Consider the following 25,379-nt stretch of genomic DNA (forward strand, 5'->3'; position numbering starts at 1 on the left):
AGTTTTGAAATTGAGTTCTAGAGCTCTGAAGTAGATTTATTTTTCAATTACCTGCAATTTTTCAAATACCTACAATTACATACAAATAAAATCATTTGCATGATAAGCTCGTATAAACAAAAAGAGAGGCAGTCTAGGTTATAGGATTAAGCACGTGAGCCTAAAATTCCAGAGGCTTTATTTAACCAGCTCCTATGCTCAACATTTATTATTGTTTTCACATCAGTTTTGTAATGGAATGTGCACAGTGAGGATTATTTAACACGTTGCATTCCAGGGTCAATGACATTACATTGATCAATACTGCTTTGCTCTGGAGAAACCTTCGGAGAAAAATAAACAAACTGGGTGAAAGAATAATGGGACAGCACAAGAAACTCCTTGCTAATAAAAACGTGACATGAAGTATGTTTGATTTTTAAAAAGATGGCTTGGGGGGCTTAACCAGATTGAAATTTGTGAAGCTGAGCTACTCTTATTCCCTCATAAGTCTGTTCTTCTGTTCATAAAACACACACAACCGAAATTTATTTGTGTAGGGACAGTGTGACCGGCTTCTGCTCTAAACTGCATAAGAAGGTGCAAGCAGCACTGGAAAGCTGGTTATTTTTCTGAAACAGGACTTTTTAATGAGAGAGATGAGGCAGAATGTGTTAATGCATCAACCATCCTGATTATTTGTAGCTTGTGGGGGTCTCTTGAGTCTATGGTTTCACTTTTGTGATATTAAGATCTTTTTAATCATGAGGATGATAATGTTTATTGAGTGATGTGTTGGGGAGGATTCTGCATCTTGTAGCTATGTTTAATTAGGAAAGGATAACTAATTGAGAGGTGAAGATTACAGAGTGGAAAATGTATGCTAATTGATCTCTGCTCACACATGTGAGTTCCTCAGCCAGGTTCACATGAAGGCAGAGGCATCTGCTAATCCAATTCTCTGTATTTCTGTTTGTCCACTTTGTGGCACAAGTTGAAGTATCTGGAGTTTTTTCTTTTGCTAAAACAAGTAAAACAAGAGGTTTCCATAGCATTTTGTGTAAGAGTGAATCTGTGCCTGTCTTACAAAGTTTAGAAACGCATTTCTCATGTTCTTAGAAATTGCCTGAAAGAACAGAAATAGTCAAAAAATAGAATTTTCTTTCTGCCTGGTGGAAACACTGTGCTAGATGGGGTTTACCAGCCAAAAAAAGAAAAGGATGGTCTGAAAGGCTGTGAACTACAGTCATTAGGGAGTGATAGAAATCCAAAAATGTAACTCAGTGTGGACAGGGTCTAAAACAAATGGGTTTGATTGTAATAAGTTCATAGAAAGGACAATAGATTGGTCTAAAAGACATCTTAGATGGCAATATTCAGTTACAGAGAAAAGAAATATGAGCTGAAATTGGAACTGTAGTGAAAAATATTAAGGCAAAATCAGAAAGCCCAAGGTGCAGAATAAACTGGAACTTACAGAAAATAGCAAGCAAGTAGTTTTCTCAGTGCAAGTCCTCCTCAGTCAGGGCCACTTGTGTTGTTTTAGTAAAATCATCCTGAGCCATAAGAGCCCACAATGAGGATGTTTCTAAATAGAGGGAAGGAGAGAGCCTGAGACATTAGGAAGAGACATAAATAGGAGGAGTCGGGTTTTGCTGTTGTGGTAACTGGTGCATGCCCCGGGTACAAAAAGCATTTCTAGAGTATTGCAACATGAAAAATTGAAAAGCTTATGAGAATTTAATGGCTTCATTTTTCTAATGCACACTACTCATAAAACTTGCAAGTAATGTTCTCCTGCACCTTGGGGGATATAATATAATGCAGCAAAAAATTCTTGGTAATGCCACTTGGAGCTAAGCTTTCAGTTACTGCCCAAATGTGATCTGTGACAACAATCCCTTGGGAAGGAGCTGCAGCAACATCACCCTGGAGAATTATGAACCAAATGCCACTGTGGTCCCATTTATCTTCAACTTGTCAAAAAACATAACTTCTACTTTACCATGTTATCATTCAGCAATATGTGACTCAGCTTCAGTAATGCTAATTTGGATTTATTTGTGGACCCAATACCTGAGAAACTTTTTGAGGAGTGAAAGAGCAGAGGCACAACAAAACAAGCAATATGGAGATTTTTTTGTGCAAAGAAACATGGGTGATTTCAGAGTCTCATGATTTGTTCCCTGCCTAATAAATGATCCAAGATTCTTCTCCTTGGAATATTGTGTCTGTATTACTTCTGAGACCAAAATGTGATAGACTGAATCTAATGTCCTAAGCAAGGTCTGCTGCAATTACTGGTTTTCTTTCATGTCTCACAAATACAAGAAATCCTTTTCTCTCTCACGATGACCCAGAAATCATCTGCCTCGCCTGTGTGTAGCAAGAAATCATCTTGCTTATGAGCAGTTAATAAAAGGTTTTTGTGAAATAAACACAGGTAAACTGCAGAACCTTCTCCATGAATTGTAAACAAAAGTGCTGCTTCATGATTGGTAGCCGGTGGTCATAATTCAAATATTTCCTGCCTTCTGTTCCATCTCCCTTCCTAAAGGAGAAAAAATGGTTTTATAAATTAAAAAGGGGAAATTGTTATACAAAATCCAAAAGACCCGATAAGTATAAATCTTATTAATAGAATCAAACAGTCTATGCAGTCCTAAAGAATTCCAAGCTCAGGTTGAAAGTAAAAGAACAGATAATAAAAGTAATGTATAAAATATGAAGTATAGAAGTGCTTAGGTAAAGCAATTTGTACTCTTAGCTGTGTAATAGCAACACCAGAAAAATAAATTGAGGCAGTCTGACTGTGCTTAGCAAAGGCATTTATCTCAATCAGCCAGCCGAGCTGTCTATAACAAACTGGTTTATCTAATCAGTGGCCACACAAATGCAGCAGTTCTGGCTGTAGCCAGTGCAGCTCCACACATTCATTATTTTAAGTGTGCTGAAAATAAAAGTCACACTTCATTATGGTTCCAGGTGCCCCATTTATTCTCTTGCTTTTCAGAATGAGATAATACCATTTTTTCTAGACAGCCATTAAGAGGGAGAAATGTTGCATTTTTTACCACAGCAATAGCTTTACTGACAGGTTAGTAAACAGAAGTGAAATATCAAATGGATTCTGCTTTGGCCCAAAGCAACTTGCTAAGTAGCATGATAAGGTATGTGCATGCACAGACAACCGAGGTGATTACTCAGAGTCCAAACACCCCTCATTCCAACAAACTCCAGCAACAGCTCCACTGAAAACCTTAGTATTTCTTTGGATACTCAGAAATTGATGTTTTTTCTTTAGTGGGTGGTTCCACAAAATTTGTTCTTGGTGTTTTGCAAAATTTATATAGGAAGCTTGTGGCAGAGCTGAAGGCAAAAGCTGGGTTTCAAGTCCATGTCTGCTATTTGTATCCTCATATTTTTAAGCATAAAGACCATATTTTCCTCTACAGCCCATGAATTAATTAATTAGGAACCAAATTTCCCTCTCTGACAAGACACTGGTCTGAGACACTTTTTTTTTTTGAGTGCTGATTGCATTGGTGTTGTAAACTCAACTTGTGCATCCCTGTTGCATTGAACTGATTGCTTTCCATATGTTGCATCACTTTTTAACATGACTCATGGCTGATGTTTAGGATCACAGGACTGCTTGAGGCTGTTGTGCTCTGTATATTTCTCGCTTTTAAAAACAAAAAGTGTGCTGTGACAAATGTTTCCTTTGATTCCCAGACAGAAGTTCTAATTACAATCTGTACAGAAACCTGTGAGGACCTGAATAACTGCAGGCTTGCAGCAGTGAGTCTGGTACTGCTGTCACCCTGTCAGACATGATGGGCTCCCTCTCACTGATACATGCAAGGATTTGACACAAGAGTCACAAAGACAAGGAGAGAGAAAGTGTGTGGGTCCTTAGCCTTTAGGAAGGATTCCATCCTGCAGTTCTGGCCTTTCTCAGTGTAGAATACCTGCACCATTTTCGAGTCATGGAAGCATAAAGTGGGAATGTTGGTTGGAGATCATCTAGCTTGACCTTCCAGTTGAAGCAGGGTTATTGCCAACACTGGGTCAGCAGTGGCTTTATTTAATGTCCAAGGACAGAGATGCCTTTCTGAGCAGCTGTTCAGGTGCTGCATCACCTTCGTAGTAAAAAGGGGGTCCCAATTTGGACTCCACGAGCTGCGGTATGTGGCTGTCGTCCCTCATTGCAGCTCCTGGCAAGACTGAGAAAAACTGTGTTCTGCTGTCTTTGGAACTGCCCTTCAGAGAGCTGCAGGCAGGTGTTCTGCTGCTCCTTGGCCTACAAGAGGTTCTTCCACCATAAAACTAATTTTGATTGTAAATGAAATGCTAATCTAAACCTCGTGGTCCTTCAGCATACATGGTCAGCACAACTGCTAAATGGGGAGTAGCGTAACCATCAATTGGAATTAATTTCTATGTTGTCTAGTGATGTTCACCAAACCAGCTGTACAGGTGCAGATGTGAGGTACCTTACTATCATCTATCCTGACTGGCTGCAGCTTCGAGGATTTCACCCAAAAACCCCCTTCACAGGGCCTGTGAGTTCCCTGTTTGAAGTGGGAGCAGCAGTAGGTTCGGCCCAGGTGAAAACTCTGGGAAGGTTGTGAATTTTCTGTCGCTTAAGTTACTTTGTACAGAGTTCTGGTATGGGCAAGCCCTGGGAATTCAGAAAGCACTGCCAAGCCTATTTGGTGTTTTAAAAGCAGGGAAATAGTATATAACTACATAGTGATGATATCTACTTCCTCATGGCAGGTGGGAAAATGTCTGAGGCCCCAAAAGAGACCTCTCAGGATAAACCCAAAATCCTAAGGACAGTGTAAAGGCTGGTTTTTACATTGGATTTCATGCCTTTATGCTTTTCATGTTATTTCATCACTTATGTTTGTGCAAAGTGAATAAATGGAAATTATTACAGGGGTCTTTCAGCTTCCAGTTTTGTGCCCCTCCAGTAGCGGCTTTTTCATCTTCCGTAGCTTGTATTCCTCTTGTCTGAAAAATGAAGTTACTACTATTTTAGCATAGCCTGAGGTGTCCTTTATGCTTTCTCAAGTAGTGTTCTCACAGAGAGATGAACATCTTTGTCCTGTCCCTGATCTGTACAGATAGGGAAGCTGACACTGAAAGAATTCTGCAGCTGTGATAATTATCCACAATGTTCTCACTTGGGAAATGCAGAGCATCAGTGACACCTGATCAGACTAGGACCAAGGACAGCCTGTGCCACAAACCTAATTTTAGTTCAACCAGCAGTAATAGTGTGAAAATGTATGCATTCACATACATTTGTTAGGTATGTGCATGTATGGGTAGCAAATGTTAAGAGAAAGCAAAATGCTCATGGTTCTGTAAAGCAAAAAGTGCTTCTATGACACTGTAGATGTCAGATCTTTGCAGGATCAACTACCACCCAAACATTGTGTTGATTGGATTTTTAGTAAAAAGTCAATATTCAGTTTTCATCTAGGCTCTTATATGCAGAGTGAATATTTTTGAAAGGAGGGGAGCACCCAGCAGCTCTTCCTTCTGCCTTTGGCAAACCCATCTTTGAAAATCCTGTTTATTTTGTGGCTGTTGAGTAATTTTAAGAATCTGTCTTTGAAGAGGTAAGTGGGCAGAGCTAACTGGGCTGTCTGACCTCACTATTCTGTTTACCCACAGTATTTCTTGTACTGCAGCACTCTTCATTACTCCAAAGTCTAAGGGCAAAGCATCAGGGTATGTGAGGGTATGTGTAGTGATTTTCAAACACTTTTTATGAAGCCTTCTCCAGGCTGAAGATCCATGAAAACTGCATGCACGCTGCTTTTCCTGCAGCTTTGTGGTACCCACTCTCCCCACTCTCTGCCAACCCTGCTTCCCCTTGTGTGCCTCTTTGGGATAGTGCTGGGAGCCTTTTCCCATGTTGCTCATCTTCTTTCCTGGCACGCTCTGCCTCTGTAATTAGATCTCAGTGGTTTATTTGTGACATCCCAGTCTGATGCCATAGGACTGGAGAAAGTGCTAGCTAGTGAAAAAGGAGGAGGATTAGAGGAGCTCACTTACCAAGGCACTAAGTGGATGGTGTTATCATGAATCCCTTAACAATGAACTGATTAGTTTAAACAGTGGAAGTTTCACAAGGCACTTAATTTCCAGCCGCTGTTTTGTCTTGCCTTGATTCAGCCTCACAATACTTTCTTCATGCAGTCTGCACAGTGCTTAACTTGCAATCATGCCTTTCCTATTGTTACTAATTCTAATAAGTATCTTGGAAAATAGAAAAATGTTGATGTTAATCCTCAGCTTCTGTTGTTTTGACTGAATGATGTGGTCCTGCAGAGCTTCATTTCCTAATAAACCACATCATCTTTACAGAGCCGTTTCATAGAATCCAACTTCTAAATTTTATCTCTGTTGCCTACAAATGGGGCTTTGGTGGTAAAACAGGTTTGAAAGGTTTTTCCTACCAACCAGAAGAACAGATCATTGCACTTGTCTGGTCTGCAGCATTGCTTCAGAAGTGATTAAAGTAGTGCAGTTGGTGAAGGTGACAAACTGGGAGAGAAGAATGGGCACCCAAGGCTGTGGTGGAGCTGTTCCTGCAGCTTCTGCATGTGCTCCATGTCACAGGCAGAAATGGAACCTTGCTGGTTGGGGAAGAGTAGCATTTGGCTGTGACACTGAACTGGAGTTATCCAGGGAATTTCCACCTTGTTTTGGCTTCCTGTGCAACATTAAGGAAAGCCTTTTAGTCTTTGTGCCTTGTTTTTCCAACCATGTAATGAGGGGGGCTCTTCCACACGTGTTTATCTGTTTATTTTATTGATGCTACATTTTTGTATCCAGAAATGCCTTATCAATTGTGAATGCAGTGCCTACAGCCCTGCAGCCGTACTGAATTAGGTCTTTAATGACTACAAAATATATCAAAGCACTAAAGTAGAATTCATCCAGTCAATTCTTTTAATCAGTTTTATAACTCAAAAGAACAAGTGCACTGTATGTAAGGCATGTTCCTTGTGTTACAAATCAGTGATCAGGCTTTTTTTTTCCACCTTTAGAAATATATCTGGTGTATCTCTCTGAAAAACCAGAAAAAGAAACTCTGACTGTTGCTTTCAATAATTTTCAAGGATAGGAATAGGAAACAGGTACCTTGTTAATGATGGTGTATTTCCTAACATTCTACTTCTTTTGAGATCACTGTGGTATGATAAATAAAGCCAGATAGAACACCAGTGTTCTGCCTGGCTGTGGAGAACTGCAGCTAAATGCTAATGCTTCTAATTACAGCAGTGTTCAGACATTTTCATCTAGGCCTACCTTAAAAAGATTCAGACTGCATGGAATAATTCTACTATAGTACTCTCTTTAAGGTCATATACATTGCAATATTAAATAAAAGTGCATTGCTTTTTTTTTTTTTTTCCCTGAGTGTTGTGGTGTGTGAGGCTGGGTTTTAAAAGCAGCATCTTTTAATTTGTAGAAATGGTGATTTTGCTTGTGGTGTGAGTGAAAACAGTTCTCTGCAAGTGCTCAGACTGCTGTGCTGTACTGAGCTGCAGTCCAGACCCTCAGTATTTTCTAGTGGTGAATTAGTCTAACAGTTGGCAGCAGATGCTGTTTGGGGAATCAGGAATGTGGTCTTGTGGTCAGCTGTGGCTCTCTCCTGGTGACACATCTCTGGCTATAAAAACAGAGCTGGTGGCCAGGGTGAGAATTCACCTGCATCTGGATGGTAAAGTTATTTGTGCTCCAGTACGTGAGATTTTGAAGTTTGCTGTCGATGATGCATCTTGGAACATGAACAGCAGTGCGCTGGCACCAGCACACAGACCTGTGCTACTGGAGTGAGTGAGGTCTGGGAGTTCTCTTGTCAAAAAATGAAATCCTAGTCTTCAGGCATGTGAGCAAAGTTGAATTTTAGAGCAGTTCTTTTCATAGTGTTCTTTGCTTCTTCCAGGTATGTAAATGCAGCAATATCTTGCAAATTAATTTCTAAGAAATTTTTTGTGCTCAAAAGAATTTTTGTAATCCCGTGATGAGTTTTCCACTTCTGTGTTCTTGGGGAAGCTGCTGTCTGCTTCGTTCATGTTTCATAAGTGATGGCTGGGTTTATGCTGCTAGTGAGCGTTACGGGAGAAAGAAGATTTAGCAGGCTGGAGTCAAGACACTGCTCTGTTCTAAAGTCTGCTGTAAGCTGCCCTGGGCAAAAGCAAATTGGTGTGTCTGTCCCACTGCCAGAATGATCTATAGAAGGTTGAATATTGAGACATTGTTTAGATCTGTCCTGCTCAGGCCTGTTAACTTGTGAATCCCTGGTCTTTATTTCAGTAGTACTTGGGCAGCAGTGGGCAAGAACACGGAGTGAGGCAGACAGAAAGCAGAAAGTGTAAAATACAGCAAATTCCCAAATGCCTGCGATTAATAATTTTAACAAATGCATCACTGTTTCTTCATGTTGACTGCCTGCTGTTTCCACTCCTCTTTCTCTGCATGCTCAATATTTTTCTCCCATCTGTCCCTTGGCCGTAATGATGGGACAGATGTACTGCCTAAGTCTTCATCTTGGAGCTTGTATTAAAACAACCTCATTGCTCCATTCCTCCCCAGCAGTATTTATGTGTTCATGTTTCTTTATCATCTCCCCTTCCCCCATTTTCTCTGTGCTGTGTATAGATGTATAGATATATATGTAATGTGTTCTCTCTCATGGTCTAAGTAGAAATACTATATACACGAGGTATGAAATACTGATTGCTACATATACATATATATATTTATATATAAATATGTATGTGTGTATATATGTACATGTATATGTGTGTCTACATATAAAAATATGTGTTGGATGCCTTGTACCTTTTGCTGTTAGAGATTCTCTGTATGGTCTTTTTATGATGTGAAACAACCCGTTCTTCATTGTAACTGGCCCTTCAAACTCTCTGAGAAAAGCTTTTAAACAAAAAACCTCAGCATTTTCTTCATGAGGTTCTGTTAGGATCAGCTGTGCTTTGAACCATTGAAAACTGTCATTTCTGTTGGATGTTTTCCTCAGGAGATACTTTGGGTATGTTAAAATCATAGCTAGAGAGAAAAAGGAGCAAGAATAGCATCTGCTGTGCATGGAGGGTCTGAGAACACAGATCCGAGTCCATCCGCTGCAGGTCACTGCCTTCCTCTTCTGACTGCAGTGTGAAAAGTTCATGGTACGGGCTGCTGCTGGAGGAGGGGAGGAAGCAAATGTTATTGTTAATGGTTTACTGTTTGCTTTGAGCAGAACCAGCCTTGGGAGTTTGTACTAAAATTCCCCCTAGAACAGATGATTTGTCAATTAATACAATCTTCCCCCCACCGCCACCTCCAGTTAGGAAATACCAGTGCATTCCATGTGTGTGCAACTCAGTTCTTGTCACCCCTGCAAAGCCTTTGGATTTTAATATCCTTAGCAACAAACTATTTTTTCACTAAAATACAATTTTGTCTTTAGTGCATAGGTTAGACTGAGACTAGAATTGTCTGTGCTGCTGACACATGCCAGTACAAGGAGCAGACTGAGCACTCTTGGGCTCATCTCCATTGCTAGATATTGGAAAAAGCCCACTTGCTGCTCAGATTCAGAGCTCTCACACAACACGGTAATGGATTTAATACAAGTGAAAACTGCAGCAGGGTAGTTGGGAGCTATTTGTTCTCCAAGCCCTTAGAATTGCAGCAAGATCCAGATTAAGCTTTTAGCAAAACTCTCCAAAGGCAAAGACAGTTTGTGTGCAGAGACCGTACATTTTTGGAATTCTTAAGCAAATTAGACTAATGTCTGTCACAGAGTATTGATTCATATCTGGGATGTTGCTCTTTCCAGTGCAGCAAACTGAAGCCTCCTGTGTGGAAAAGCTCAGCTGGAGATAAGTGATGTTGAAGTGAGCTGGCATGAAACCAGCCCTGCCTGTGCTTACTACATCCAGATGGGTCACGGGAGGGATTGGGTTTATACTAAGGCACATCTTCATCCCCAGTACAGCTCCAGGGCTTTATCTAAACCTGTATAGATAATCTGCCAACATGCTCACATACAAGTGCTGTGATGGCAGGAGAGTCTGTGCTTAATTGATACTCTTCTTAGACATTTTAGGGTTAGTCTGGCTGCTGTAAATCTGTGTGCCCCAAAGTTTGAAAGTTTGGTTGCAAACATTCTCTTCAATATAATATTTTTTTCAGTATGTGTTGCCACACAGCTGGCACGGTTTGATATTCTGTAGTATTTGCACAGTATTTTCCTTCCCACACAATTCTGCTAATTTCAGATCATGCTCTTTAGCCCAGTGGATGTAACTGAAGCTGAAAGTTTTGCCCAAAGGCAATAAAGGATGTTAAGTGACAGTAATCCTAGTCATGGTGTGCTTTTAAAATAATGAGCAACCTTGATTAGTTTAACTCTTAACTCTTTCTTATTTTAGAACTTTGTTCTTGTTGTTTTGCCTTTTTTGTTACCAACAGTGAGGAAGATGCTTTCTGTAAGAATCTGTTTATCTTACTTACTAGCATGGAGAGGGTAAAATGAATCAGTAAATATGAAGGACAGTTTTGTCCTTCGTCTTACCCTGGTATTACTTTTTAATCCAACTTCACTTTGAGTTTCTGGTGGCAGGTGTCAATTAGCCAGCAATTCCCACAGCCCACAAAGTAGCTTTATTGAAACCAATCTGCAGACTTTCCATGTGAGTCTGCCTTTGTTGGAGATGCTCTGTAGGGACCACAGTGTATGTGTATGGGTTGAAGGCTGGAAGACTGACTGTGGGAGCAGAAAAATGTTCATTTTGTTTTATTTGTTGGTTGGCAAGCTTTAATGCTCAGGCACTTAACTGAAAAGTAACAGCAAGTAACCCAAAAGTTGATAGGAAGAGTTGAAAGTTGCCTATTTTAACAGAATTATCATTCAGTAGGCAGAAGTACCAGGGAAAAGAAATTAAAACACAGTTTTGTGAACTGTTCTTTGAATATTTTTCTTTAAGCCCAGTTCTGAGAGTGATGTAGTTACATAAGAACTTGTGGCTTTTTGAAAATATCTGTGTCTGAAGGCTGAAAATCCAGAAAGAAAATAGAAAGAATGGCAAATGCTGATTTTATAATGTGGTATTATTTTCAGGCTTGTTCTCATTACATTTTAGGGAACCTTCCCTGTTGTATTTTGTCTCCTTGAGTATACTGAGCATTTTGAAGATGTTATAAAAGCAAATGTACTTTAAAGCAATGGATTTTGAAATAGAAAATGTTGGTTGTAAGACAGAAGATGCATTACCGGCAAAGTGTATTGTATATTCCTATACAGTTAAACAGTGCAGGAACCTCATTTTGGCAAGGACTGTGAATATCTGGGACATAAAGAATGACATACCTAAAATATTGTTGTGGCAAAGAGAGGCCAAAGGAGGCTGCAAGGAGGCTGAGGCCCCTCTTAGCTGGCAGATTCACAGGTTAATTAGGAGTTCAGGTTTTAGGCCAATTATTACAGGTTTCAAAGCGATTTTCTTCGTTTCTCCACCTGTCATGTACACAAGTGCTCGGTTAGACACTTAGCATGGTAAGTGCATGCAAACCTCCCTGTTACAGCCTGTGGAGTTGTGCTATGCAGTGTGGGCAGGACACTTCCCAGATGCAGACCTTTAGCCCCTGGCAGCAGCTCCTTTGTGGGTCGAACTCTGAGGGGTGACCCAGCGAAGCCCACGAGCTGGGGAGAGCCTTGTGCTGAGAGGGTCTGCTGGGCTGCGGGATCCCCCACCCCACTTCTCTGATCCATTCTCTCTCGCAGGCAGGAATGGCATCTCCTGAAAATCCCGAGCAGTTGATCATTGCCCTGGAACCCGAGGCTGCCTCTATCTACTGCCGAAAGCTGCGCCTGCACCAGATGATAGACCTGAGTAGTAGGGCACCTGTCAATGGCTACAGCCCGAGTGACACTATTGGAACTGGATTTACACAGGGTACTTCTGTTCATTCACTTTTTAGATTCTCATGCCTAAGTTTGCTTTGTCCCTGAGGGCTGGTTTCTGACCATTTCTTGTTATCCTTGTTCTCTTGAAATGTTTCAGGCTGGCATCAGTTTGCTTTTATAAACCGTTTTGCTGCTTACCATAGTTAGACTTGCTTAGAAGTTGACTCAGCAGACATCACAGAATGATTTGGATTGGAAAGAAGCTAAAAAATCATCTTGTTCTAACCATCTGCCATCAGCAGGGACACCTTCCACTAGAGCAATTTGCTCCAAGCCCTGTCCAACCTGACCTTGAACACTTCCAGGGATGGGGCAGCCACAGCTTCTCTGGGCAGCCTGTGCCAGGGCCTCACCACCCTCACAGGGAAGAATTTCTTCCTAATATTTTAGCATGCAGGTAGCTTCCCTGTCTTGCCTTTATTTGGATGTTGTGGGAGTCTTTTAGTACTTTCACAATGGTATTTTTCTGCCTTAAGTTAGTACTTCATGTTGGATCATTTTTTTCATTTAATTTGTTGGAAGCAATTATGTGTTTGATTATCTGCATTATTGAGGCAGCACTAAATAACTGGATCTGCAATGAAACTATCAGTCTGAGGTGTTCCAAAGTATTGGCAGATGCTTTTTGATGTCATCTTTATGAAATAGCATTAATGACTTTCAACACTCAGTGGAACACATGGCATTGGAATGTAGCAGTGAATTTATCTGCTTGTTGAAGACCAACTGGATAATGCACTTCTGATTTATTGACCTGGGATCTGTTGCTACTGTCAGTGTTTGAAGGGGAGGGACAGAGATTGGACCACTGTAAGTCACTTGCCAAAAGATCCTTCATCATCAGAGTTTTTTGAGCTTAGTAGCCTACTGAAACTGGAGGGAAATAGAGGGGGGAAAAAAAAGGAAAGTGGCCTGCAGCAGTAAGATTTGATTGCTGCATAATGTGCATATTTCCCCTGTGTGTCTAAATTGTAGCAGTTGCCCTCATACTGATGGTAGTGTGGCAGTCTATCCTAGAAGGAATTTTTCAGAAGAATCTGTATGTTACCACATTTGCTAGGTCACAACAGTAGAGGCAGGTGGGAGGTTGAGCTAGTAGAGCTATTCCTGCACTTAGCAGAGCGTTTTTTTTTTAGTTAGGCAGAGTCACTACATCATTCACTCAAATCCTTGCCTCTCCTAGCCAGCACTTGTCAGATGTGTTCAGTGTTTGGAAGCCCACACAGAGTACAGGACACAATCTATTTTCAGGATTCAGTCCCTTCAGGGCCCCTTGGCTGCTGTCCCCCTCGTTTGTGCCATGAACTATTCCAGTTCCATGTGATCTTACGTGAACTCACTGTCAGACAACACAGGGATTTGCTTCTGGGAAAATAATAATGGAGTTTATCTGGTTACGGTTTTGAAGCTGGGCAGAATCTGGCAGATCATGGATTTCTGCTAATGGGCTTTTTCTTGGGTGGGGGTACCACTCTCATTCTTGACTTTGTATGGTAAAAAGCTATTGGGGATGAGAAAGGTTTCATGTCAAAATTAATGAAAACAAAGTTTGGAGTGAATTAATTTGGGGTTGGAATTAAAATTTCATAGAGGCATGGCAGGCACCCAAGACAAGCTGAGAACAGATTAAGGAGAAAAACCCTTTAAATATAAACAGAGAGAAGCACTCCAAGGGCCATATTATTGCTGTGAAGTCAAAACAAAAATTTCAGTGTTCATAGTAGCAAGGATAAGCTTGCTTCAGTTGTAGTTGAAGACTGGCTCTTGTGTTCACTTCCAGCCCTCAGGAGGGAATGAAAGGATTGCCATTGATTTCTGTGGGCTTGACAGGCCCTTGCTTGGGCCTAGTTCTTGTTCTGTCATGGAATGCTTCATCTGAGCTCTCCCTGTGCTGCCCAGTCAGTGTACTGAGGCTGGGGCAGCTTCTCTGCATCGTGGGGTCTTTTTGGGGAGGGTGCAGGAGCAAGTGGAGCTGATGCTCTGTTTCCTGATGACAGGCACTATAGAAAGAGGAAGCAAAGTGCATTCTGTGATTTGCGTGCTGATATTTCCACAAAGAATTTTCACTCATGGCAGGCTGCCTCTCTTGTAGTGTTTTATGAAGTGCCTTTGAAGGTGAGTGAAGATAACACAAGGAATGCAGGTTTTTTTGATCATTGAGTTATAGAGGTTGATTTAGAAGCATAAGTAGCAGAGGTTCTCACTACTCTGCTTTCTCTTGACAGATTGTTTTGCATCTTTTAAATGTCTAAGTAGAAGTTAAATCTTGTAAGTTAACTGAGTGTTACAATAGTCTTGCAAGATGACTCCTAGTTTTTAATTGGTGTATATTTTAAATATCATGAGGGTCAGCCCTGGTGGTCACTGTGTCCTTAAGAAGTTACTAATCTGAGCAGCAGTGCTTCTGGCTGCTTGTTTTGAGGTAGACTGACATCCTAAGAGGTTGGGGAGGTGTATTTGCCTGAGCACTCGAAATGAGCAGCAATTTTTGTAAGTGTGGGAATGTTCCCATCCTGGGTGGTGTCGGCGTTGTCTGGGAGCGGGCTGGGACTGCCACCTACTGATAGAGGCTGCTGTGAGCACAGCTGGCTGCCAGCCCCCCACCCTGCTGCCAGCACACGCTTTGCAAGCCAGAGTGTATTAAAAAACACAAGTCAGAGATGTTTATAGCTTTCTTACTAGGTTATTACTGTATATGATTAATTTGCATTATTTGTATTAGGTAATTAGTATATATTAAAATACATAGAAGTATATATAACAATATCAGGGAAGATCAGGGTGGCTATAAACCATTTTTCCTTCTTTCTAGGAATGACATTCTAACATTCCTGGTTCCAATGCAATAATTTTTGTACATTTGTTTTGTTACGAAGTGACACATACAGCTCTGTCAGCCTGCTTGGCACTTGTTTCCTGCAGTTTATGATTTTATTTCTTCTTGCTTTTTTATACTCAGTAACTTCTTTCTGTCACTCACTAGGGAAGGAACACGTGCGCCGGAACCGGCAGAGCCGGACCTTCATGGTGGAAAATGTCATAGGAGAAATTTGGTCTGAGCTGGAGGAAGGTACTGTCCTTTCCTGAACAAACTTTGCTCTCACTGGTTTTGTATTGCAGGCAAATACTGTGTTTCCCACAAAGGTGCTGTGCACTGCATTGTTCTCACAGTGGTTATAAAGGGGAAAAGGAAAAAACCCACAAGTTTAAATTCTGGACTGCAATTCTGTATGCTCTAGCAAAGTATGATTTATTAAAGAGATGCTGGAAAGCCATTGCAGCCAGAGTATTTTACTCAGAACAGGCATAACATTAATTTGGTAGCCCACTAGGATGTACACCAGCAGCATGAGCAGTCCCACTGATCTGCTTTTCAGCTGTGCTGCCTCGATAGCTTTTGACATCTGACTTTGATATCTGTTATCAATCATTGTGTTATAATTACTAGCAAAGATCAAGTCTCCAGCACAGCCATTCCTGGCTGTCTGTAGGCCATTATCTCCCCTGGTGCCTCAGGAGCTCTCATTGCAGTGAGCTGGTGTGCTCACAGTGGTGTAAATGCCCCTGGCCTCTCCCCTTGGCATTCCAGGTGATCGGTACATCGTGGTTGACAGCGGAGGAGGCACAGTGGATATGACTGTCCATCAGATCAGGCTCCCTGAAGGACATCTGAAGGAGCTCTACAAAGCAACAGGTAACGTCACTTCCACTGCTTGCTTTATGTAATTAGATTGTGTATTATACATTTGTGTAATGTTTTGGCTTGTCAGGGCAGGAAATGTATGCCTTTATTGCATTTTACAGACAGTTCTTCCTGAAATGAGACCAGCACTCAAAATTAGTATAACCCAGCTGCTGGATGGCTGAATCACTCATTTATAAGTGGTAGTGTTACAGTGGCTATGATGATACAGGAGTAACAGTGAGGCAAAGGTGAGAGCATGTTGTCTATCAGACCAGCTGTTACCTAGAGAAAAGAACCTCTTTTTGTGGACCTTCTCCCATGACAGCCCTGAGAGTGTTGTTCTGATGTGTACGTGGTCAACTCGAAATGTCGTAAGAATATTAAAGAATATCCAGAATATTAAAGCTGTGTTGTGTCTGTGGTACAGGTGGACCGTATGGTTCTCTAGGTGTGGACTACGAGTTTGAAAAGCTCCTGTGTAAAATATTTGGAGAGGATTTCATTGAGCAGTTTAAAATCAAGCGTCCTGCAGCCTGGGTGGATTTGATGATCGCGTTCGAGTCCCGTAAGCGGGCGGCAGCTCCCGACAGGACCAACCCCCTGAACATCACCCTGCCTTTCTCCTTCATTGACTACTACAAGAAGTTCCGAGGTCACAGCGTAGAACATGCCTTGAGGAAAAGCAAGTGAGTAGACAATTGAAACCACATGGATGCAGAATTAACTACTGGTAGCAAAGACAAATAATTAAAATATCCTAATTATATTAGGACTGAAAGGTAACGGTGTAAAAGTGTAATGCAAGGAGGAGAAAATGGGACTGCCTCTAGTGCAGTTTCCAGAATGAAAAGTTCTGATCGATGTCTTACAAAAGCTTTTCTGTACAAGACTTGCACTTTTCAGGTATTGCTTTCTACGACTTCTGCTAGGCCACCACTGCATCACTTCCTTTGTATATTCGAGTCCCTTGCATGTTAATTAGGAATGTCAGATCAAACACAGGATTTGTTGCCTAGAACCTTAATTTTTAGCGCCCTGGATCCTGGAAAAAATCCAAGATTGTGAGATGTGTAAATATGTTCATGGTTTGAAGGAAGTTATTAACAGTATCAGATCACTGGAGAAAACATATGCTACTACATAAAGCTCTGCAAGGGGAAAGTGTTCAGCTTTTGAAGTGATGGCAGGCTTTTGTTTCTTATAGTATTTTACAAGTTTGATAATTTTCCTGATAGGCAGGGAGACATAATCCCCTCCAGAGATTTTAATTCATGATTTTCAGTATCGAGAAGTCACCCTAAATGATAAGATCATGGACTGCTGTAGAAAAGGAAGTGAGAAGAAAGTAGAAATGGGCATTTTGCATCTTTTGAAGTTATATACTACAGAAAACTTGGAGTTTAATGGTGTAAAAGAGAATGAACAAGAGAACCTGTGAATCTGGAGCAGGAGGCTTGGGACCTGAGAGGGGAAGATTTGGTATTTAGTACCTGTACCTTAATTTTTTAAACTAGCCAGTGTTGAATGTAGTATGCAGGGTGGAACTCCTGCATCTCTTTCAGAAGTTATTGGCAAATGTACAGTAAGCTTAAATGACTTTGAACCCAGCTAAAAGTTGCTTTCTAAATGAGACTGAGGTTCTGAAATCATTAAAAATTTCTGGAAATAATCCCCCACACAAGGCCATCTCCTTTTTATTAATAACCTTAATGGTGAATCTTGGGATGCTAAATGCTCCCTTCAAATGAAATGAAATGAATTGGCTAACAGGGTAGAAAGAGTGTAAAGGTTGACATATAATGTGCATGAATGAAAGGGAGATTACTGAGCTATACAGATGTGTATCAGTGATAGAATAGCATAATGCCTGTATTCACTTAATAAATGTTAATGCCTCATTAAAAATGCTGTTCTCTCTTTTGCCTCCTGAGGCTTCCCAACTTGCTTGTTTTCCTTGTGTGTTTCCAGTGGCTTTGGCCTGCTACTGCTGTAATCTAAATGTTGCCCTTCTGGGGATGAATCAGTGCTGTTCCAGATGAGCGAGCACTGCATTGACTGCCAGCTGTTTCAGAGAGCAGTTGAGCCTTGCTAATGCTGTGGAAGGCAATCAGGCAAAGAAAACAACAATTAGACAAGCAAAAATAATAATTCTCCCTTCAAGTTTTACATAACTGCAGTTGGTATGGGACTAGGGTGAGCTGGGGCACTTTCTACTAAGGAAAAGGCATGCAGATTCTGTAAACTTATTAATTCATTTATTTAATACCTGGTGGTTGTTTTGCAGCTCAGCTGCAATGGTTTAATGTTCTTTCTCACTGTTCTTTTGCAGTGTGGACTTTGTGAAGTGGTCCTCCCAGGGAATGCTGAGGATGAGCCCAGATGCAATGAATGCTCTTTTCAAACCTACGATTGACCAGATCATTCAGCACCTGAGTACGTATCTGTGTGTGATTCCATTTCTGGCTGAGCTGAAACTGGAGCTTTGCTCACCCAGTTCAACCCAGTAACAACCCTCCTGCTATGCACCAGTTGTGGACAAGGAATTCAGTTCTGAAACTTGCAGCTCTCTACAGATCAGCTAGGCAGATAATAAAAGTAAGGGATGTGTCCTGAGCACATACTCCTACTAGCTATGAACTGTTTAGTGGGTGTGATCCAGTCCTGTTCCTGCCTAAGCTTCAATTACTCTGTGCTTCCAGGGCTGCAAGCATTCAGAAGGCTGACATGCACTGAGAAACCCAGATCCTGCCTTTCTTTTTTTCAGTTTCAGGCAACCACTAAATAATGCCAGAAGTGTAATTCATTTCTCATTATTCCTGGTATTAAGACCTCTGGTTCCTTCATTCCCACTGGAAGGTCACATTTGTTCATGACCATCCAAATCACTGACATCTCTAAAACACAAATGGTAAATGATGCATCATGGTAAAAGTACTTCCAGGCATGGCTTAAACAGCAATGAGTTTATTTGTCCAGTAATGGAAAGTGACATGTGCTTATTAGGAAAGTTACTATTTAAGGTCTTTTCTGGTGGAAGATGAAATTTGTATCAAGTAGAGTACAATGCATGTGGTGAGAAAAGTGTTGCTTTCTACAGATTACAAAGCACTGTTTGCAATGGAATATCCAGCTTTGCTCATCACATGTGAGGGATTATTAGCTAAATTTCAGAACTTAGTCAGACAACAATTATAGAGCAGCTTATATATGAGCAGGGAGGGAGGCACCTAGGATTGCAACAGTTGTGGTAAGTAACTCAGTTGTTTGAACTACAAGTGAGCTGACAACTGAACTGCATGATTTTCTGGAAAGTAGGAGATGCAGGCTTAAGTTAAGAATGAGCATGCGTAAAAATGTAAAGAGGTGTTATTTTGCAGGTGGTATTTGTTGTGGCTAAGATGTTTGGGTCAGAAATAATAAGTGAATTTGAAATGGGGTGATTTATCTGGAATTCAGTAAAGGGTCTGTTTTAAATGCCACTTCAGAAATGTTGTATGCTTTGAGGTAAGTGAATTCATAGTGAAATGTTGTAGAGACTACAGACATGGGACTGGTGCATGCTGAGGGTGGCAGTGTGGGCACAGATGTGTCAATTTCAGATCATGTGCAGGAAACACTCAGTGCACTCAGACATGGGGATTTTCACTGACTCTGCCTCATCACAGTGGATTTTTCCTTATTGAATGGTCTCTGTTTCTGTTCAGGTGAAGTGTTTGATAAGCCAGAGGTGACCAATGTGAAGTTTCTGTTCCTGGTGGGCGGCTTCGCTGAATCCCCCTTGCTCCAACAAGCCGTCCAGAGCGCTTTTGGCTCAAGGTGCCGGGTCATCATTCCCCAGGATGTGGGTCTGACCATCCTCAAAGGAGCTGTTCTCTTTGGCCTCGACCCTGCTGTCATCAAGGTGCGGCGTTCCCCTCTCACCTACGGCGTCGGGGTGCTCAACCGCTTTGTGGAGGGGAAGCATCCCCCGGAGAAGCTGCTGGTCAAAGACGGCACGCGCTGGTGCACTGATGTCTTTGACAAATTCATCTCAGCCGACCAGTCTGTAGCCCTGGGAGAGACTGTGACACGCAGTTACACACCTGCCAAGCCTTCTCAGTTAGTAATAGTGATCAATATCTACAGCTCAGAGCAAGACAACGTCAGCTTCATCACCGAGCCTGGCGTGAAGAAGTGCGGCACCCTGCGCTTGGATCTCACGGGAACTGACGCTTCTGTGCCCAGCCGGCGGGAGATCAAAACACTGATGCAGTTTGGGGACACTGAAATCAAAGCCATGGCTGTTGATGTTGCAACCTCTAAAAGTGTCAAAGTTGGTATTGATTTCTTAAATTACTAACGGCCCTTTCCCCCACCACAGCCTGTTTGTGAGACTGATCTTCCACTGTTGCATTTTTTGACTTCCGTCTGTCATGTCATCACCTTGAATTTCAGCAGGCTACATGAGAACAGCTAGTAAGGTGGGGTATGTCGTGTTTGTGCCCTTTGGTGACCAAAGGCTGGATTTTTGAAAGACCCTTAAAAGGTTTTGGGAGCAAAAGTTCCAGAGGTAGTAAAAGTTACCAAGTTACTCAAGCATGCTTAAAGATCTACCTTTATTTAGTAAACACTGATTATTGTTGGGTCCTGAAGGTTAGTTAAAAATATACCAAGTTGTAATCTCTTCGCCGCCTTCTTCCTCCTGAGAAAAACTCACTAACCCACGTGGCTGTTGTAGGGCGTGTATCTGTGTGGGATATCTGTTTAAACAGCACCATCCTCTGGCAATGGGAACAAATTAGTAGTTCATAGTATTCTTTTGATTTTGCCCAGTGCTTTCAGAATTTAAAGTGCTGAAAATCAATGACTCAAAGAAATAGGAACTAACTTATTTAAATTCTGAGTAAAGAAAATCCCCAGAAATCCTTGGAATTATATTTAGGAAATAGATAGGTGTTTTGGGAGCCTAATATTGATTGCTCCAGTTTGAAAACAGGGCCTTTGTTGTCAAAGCTCTCAGAACAAGCTGTCAGATTAATTAGCTAGCATTACCTTCATTATACTTCGGAAAATAATATTAAGAACAAACCTATTTCTCTTCCGGGTCTTCTAAACTTATTTTTATTAGTCTCCATCTGAAACCATAGAATCACAGAGTAGCTGAACTTGAAGGGGACATCCATTGACTGTCTGATAAAACCTCTCAGTTCTAAGCAGTATCAATCAGAACAAGTTGCTTTTTCTAATTTTTATTATCTCCAAAATGAAGATCCCTAAACTCCAGGTGACTTACTTGACAACCCTCACTGCAAAAGTTTCTTCTTACCTTTGAAAGGAATTTCTTGAGTTTAAATTCATGTGTGTTGCTTCTTCCTTGCTCCTTCACTAGATACCTCTGAGAAGTCTGGCTGCATCCTCTTTCCTGTCTGCTCTCAGGCACTTGTACACATTCCTAGCATCCCCTGAGCCTCCTTGAGTCCAACAGCCCCAGCTCTCTCAGTCTCACTTCACATGAAAGATCCCCCAATCCCTTCATTGCCTTCATGACCCTTTGTTGGTCTCAGTGCCGTTTGTCCGTGTCTCTCTTGTCCTGGGAAGTACAGAACTGGACCTGGCACTCTGGACATGGTCTCACCAGGGCTGAATCAGGGGAATAATCACTTTCCTAGACCTGCTGACAGTGCTGTTCCCAGTGCAGCCCAGGAGGCTGCTGGCATTCCTTGTTGCAAGGGCACGTTGCTGGCTCACGCTCAGCCTTGTGTCTGCCACGATGTCAAGGTGCTGTTCTGCTGCCAGGCTGCTTCCCAGACACTTGGTCCACAGCTTCTCCTGGTGCATGGGGTTATTCCTGCCCAGGTTCAGGACTTTGTACTTGCCTTTGCTGAACTTTTTGAGGTTCCTGTCTGCACATTTCTTCAGCCTGCCAACATCCCTCTGACCCATCTGCTTTATCATGCACTTCCCCAAGTGATTATATTTGTTTTCTTGTTCATTCCTATGTTAAGATTTGGAAGCACAGCTAGATGATGGCTGAAACATTTAAACAATTCAGAAGAGACAAAACATTCAGATCAAAGGTACCATAATGTATTTTTTGTAGCAAACATTTTAGTTGAGTAAAATGTATTGCTGGGTTGAGTTGAATGGCCAATGAAGTGGAAGGTAGAAGCCAATAGAATGAAAGTACAAATAGCATTAAATAAAGCATTCCTTACTGGCAGTGAGCACAGAGCTCTTGACACAGGGGAAATGCACTGATGGCCATTATAGCGTCTTGTTTTCCAAATAATAACTTTCTGGAAACGTTTCCTTGAGCGTGCTCACCTGGAAAATTTCTTTTGCACCTAGAATAGTTTTTATTTTGCAAAATGCTACAGGAGGAAAACTTCTGAAACATACATTCTGTATCTGCCATGAACTGACAACTTCAGGTTCAAATCCTAGTCCCACTCCAAACTATCAGACTGGTACCAACCTGCAGAATCACCCTAAAATGCTGACACTTTCCAGAGCATTTATACAGAGCTGCCTGATTACCTGCTGGAATTCATTACATTTTCAAAACTTTGCAATGTTTATTATTAATCTAAACCTTCCTTTTTAAAAAGTTGAGCATGAGTTAAATCCATTACTGACACTTCTGGGAAATTAAAGCTTTATCAGTTATTTCATTAATTTATGTTCCAATCCTGCACTTAAACTTTCTGTGTTTATCCTGGAGTTTTGCCACAGTAGAGAGCTGCAGAACTGATCCACTGCATTTTGTCATTGAGTTTTCCGTGTCTCCTGCAGAATTCCCTGGTTGAGTGGGAAATGTGTTCTGCATTCAGCTTTAAAATAAATAAATAAATAAAGGACTATGGAGAATGCTAGTCACAGTATCCTGCTGGATACTTTCTATAATTACAAAGTGTGCTTGCTAGCAGTCGATTTCCTGCTAAATTAGCTGCCTGCTAAATGCTTTAAAAGCTAAATACTGGGATTTTTTGTGTGTGTTGCTTTCCATGGTTTACAAACAAGAGAAACTTTAAGATGAGTTATGAACAATATAATTTTATGTATATACAATATTTAAATATTGTACAGAATCTTTCTTTCTACAGTGCTATTTTCTTGTATAAAAATGCACTTTGCCTCTGTTGATTTCATTCAGCTGTTAATTTTAAATAACATAGTTTCTCAATCAGCTTCTGTAATTATAGGCTTTTAAAGATGGTAAGATATGAAATGTGAAAGGCCGATCTTATAATAATAGGAAAGAAATGTTGGTGTGTCAGAGAATACAACATTCTTCCTGCAATGCAAGTCATACCAGCTAAGCACATCACACAAATGCAATAGTCTGTTGCTGGGGTTTTCATTTCTTTGTTTCAGATGGTGACCATTCCATCTCCAGCAGTTCTTCATAATAATGGATGAATCCTCCTGTAAAACCAAAAATCAGATTGTAAAATCTGGGTATACAGCTTCTTCACTAGGTTTTGGGTTTTTAAAAAGGATCTTCTCTAGTTTAAAAAACAACAACAACAAATGAAAAACTACCTTCCAAAGCCAGGCAACACTCTTGTATTGTAGCTGCAGGTAAGATCCAGTCTCTGTCTACCGTGTCCACCGACCAAAAAACAAAAGTTCTTACAGAAAAATAAGCTTTGCTGTCTTTGCATGCTTTGTTAAGCTGAATCTGTCCAGTTCTGCACAGGTTTGTTTTCAGTGGCCTTAACACAGGATTTGATCTAATAAATGGCTGCCACCCCCTGTCTCCCCTGTGAAGAGGAGGTGACCTGCAAGGTCAGGTGGCCCATGATTTTTGTGCTGTTTCCAGCCTGTCTGCAGGGAAAGCTACAGGTGGTTTCTGCAGCTCTTCTGAAGCACTGTTCCCTACACAGCAGCGATTCTCTGCCCTCTCTGATTCACCTTTTGTGAGATCCCATCTGGATCCAAGCAGGGCCTTGTTGCTGAGATCCCTGTAACTGTAAAATGTGGTTTACATATTTTTGCACTTCCTCCTTCAGTCTGGTGAGAACACTATCAAGCTTATCTTTGCAGAGCACCGAACTACTGAAGAAACTCCCAGCTGTCCTTGTTGCCCTCTTTCAGAATGGAAAATTAGCTTGTCTCTCTAAGGAATTAGAATTGTTGAGTAGAATATTATGCTGTGGTCTATAGACTATAACCCAATTAAACAACTTTACATTGTAAGAGGCATGTGGATGCCCATTTTGATAAAGGATGCTAGGCTGTAAAAGTAATATGAAATTTACTAGGAAATGAGGCGTTCTTAGAACTGTAGTTGTGATACTTTTGCAGGAGATTCCCTGCAGAGCATTTTTTTAGTAGGGGTTTCGGATGACATTGTGCAAGTTAATGTTGAAAAGACAACAAGGCCTGCTATCCATAGGGAAAGCAGAAGGTCTTGGCAGGAGTTTTGCTCTAAGCAGACTTGCAAGTTTGGGTCCAAGTTACTGAACTCTCGGCTGAAGTTTAGCAGCTAATTGTGATGGAATGATTAATTGTGCTAGAATATGATAAATGTGCAGTGGTGGTTAGGACAGCTTGCATTGGTATGAGTATACCAATATTAATATACAGGAGTTTTAATGCATTATTATGAGAAGGCTAATTATATATTGCAGAGATTTAATAGCCAAGATAAGCTGCATATTTATGATACGAAGTGGCTTAAGCGGATGAACAGTATAAAAGTTGTTGGGCATAATGTCACACCTGCTTGAAATAGTCTTAAACTATATTATAAAACCAACCATTGTGGTCTTGTTCACCTCTGTGCAAGATAAATTCAGATTTCACTGATACTTGGAGCTGTTCACAACTTGTCTGGATTGTATCTTGAGTGTTCTTGTGTCTTCAGTCATGTCAAATAAAATACCTTAAAACTAATTCCTCTTTTTTGGTGCTACTATTCTTACGAAAATGGCTATAAAAAGAAACCTAATTTATTATGAAAGTGAGACAGGCCAAGTGGTTATGCATGAATTTGGGTGCTCTCCTTCATGTGTGTAACTGAGCAGAAGTGACACCAACCATCTGTACTGCTTTAGTTGTGTCCTCCGAGTGTGCCCAAGGTGGAACTTCACTGCTGCTCATGACTCAACTTCCAGCAAAATTGGTGTAGCTGTCCAAGTAAGGTTTTGTTGGAGTTCAGACAGAAAGACTTTGAGCAATACCCAAAGCAGATCAATTATTTTCTGTAATGATGCTCTCAGAGAGCCATGAAATCAAATACAAATTTTGATAAAGAGAACTGTAATCTCTTAGGTCTTGCATTATTAAAAGCTGTTTTATTGTTAAAAATGCGTTATCAGGCCAATAAGCTGGCCAATAACCAGGTACATTAGCATGAGAATGTTCCTCTTTATAGATCTAGGGATGTTTAGTAAGGTCCAGCTGCACTGAAAAAACCCTTGCATAACAATTTGTGCAGCATTACATTCTTCTGCTAACAGCTGTAGGCCATGTCCCTCTGAAATTCAGCAGTGTTGGCACAAGCTCTGGAGGTGATTCAGTGGCACAGGTGACCTTGGTCCACGAGGCTGCAAAGATGCAGAGAGTGACCTGAGATGCTTTAGCAGCCACTACAGCCAGCTTCCACCTATTTGCTGCAATGAAGGTGTTTTACAAGTGCTTTATGACTATAATTATAAACACCATCCTAATAGGCTAGGTACTGTATTTAACTTGTAATGAACTTGATTTCACCTAAACATTCAATTAATG

General features: G+C 41.1%; 1 protein-coding gene across 2 annotated transcripts in view; it reads left to right on the top strand.

Moving 5' to 3' along the window:
- HSPA12A (heat shock protein family A (Hsp70) member 12A) overlaps positions 1-24,542 on the top strand; it is a 53,151-nt gene extending 28,609 nt beyond the window's left edge. For both annotated transcript variants that reach the window (XM_032116234.1, XM_032116235.1), the window contains exons 7-12: positions 11,798-11,969; positions 14,964-15,050; positions 15,570-15,674; positions 16,093-16,351; positions 17,995-18,098; positions 19,370-24,542. In XM_032116234.1, coding sequence (XP_031972125.1) covers positions 11,798-11,969; positions 14,964-15,050; positions 15,570-15,674; positions 16,093-16,351; positions 17,995-18,098; positions 19,370-20,004 — 1,362 coding nt within the window. In that variant the 3' untranslated portion in view covers positions 20,005-24,542. The remainder of the gene's footprint in view (positions 1-11,797; positions 11,970-14,963; positions 15,051-15,569; positions 15,675-16,092; positions 16,352-17,994; positions 18,099-19,369) is intronic.
- Positions 24,543-25,379: the final 837 nt, after the last annotated feature.

Source organism: Corvus moneduloides, chromosome 8 (genome assembly GCF_009650955.1).
Source record: "Corvus moneduloides isolate bCorMon1 chromosome 8, bCorMon1.pri, whole genome shotgun sequence".
NCBI lineage: Eukaryota > Metazoa > Chordata > Aves > Passeriformes > Corvidae > Corvus > Corvus moneduloides.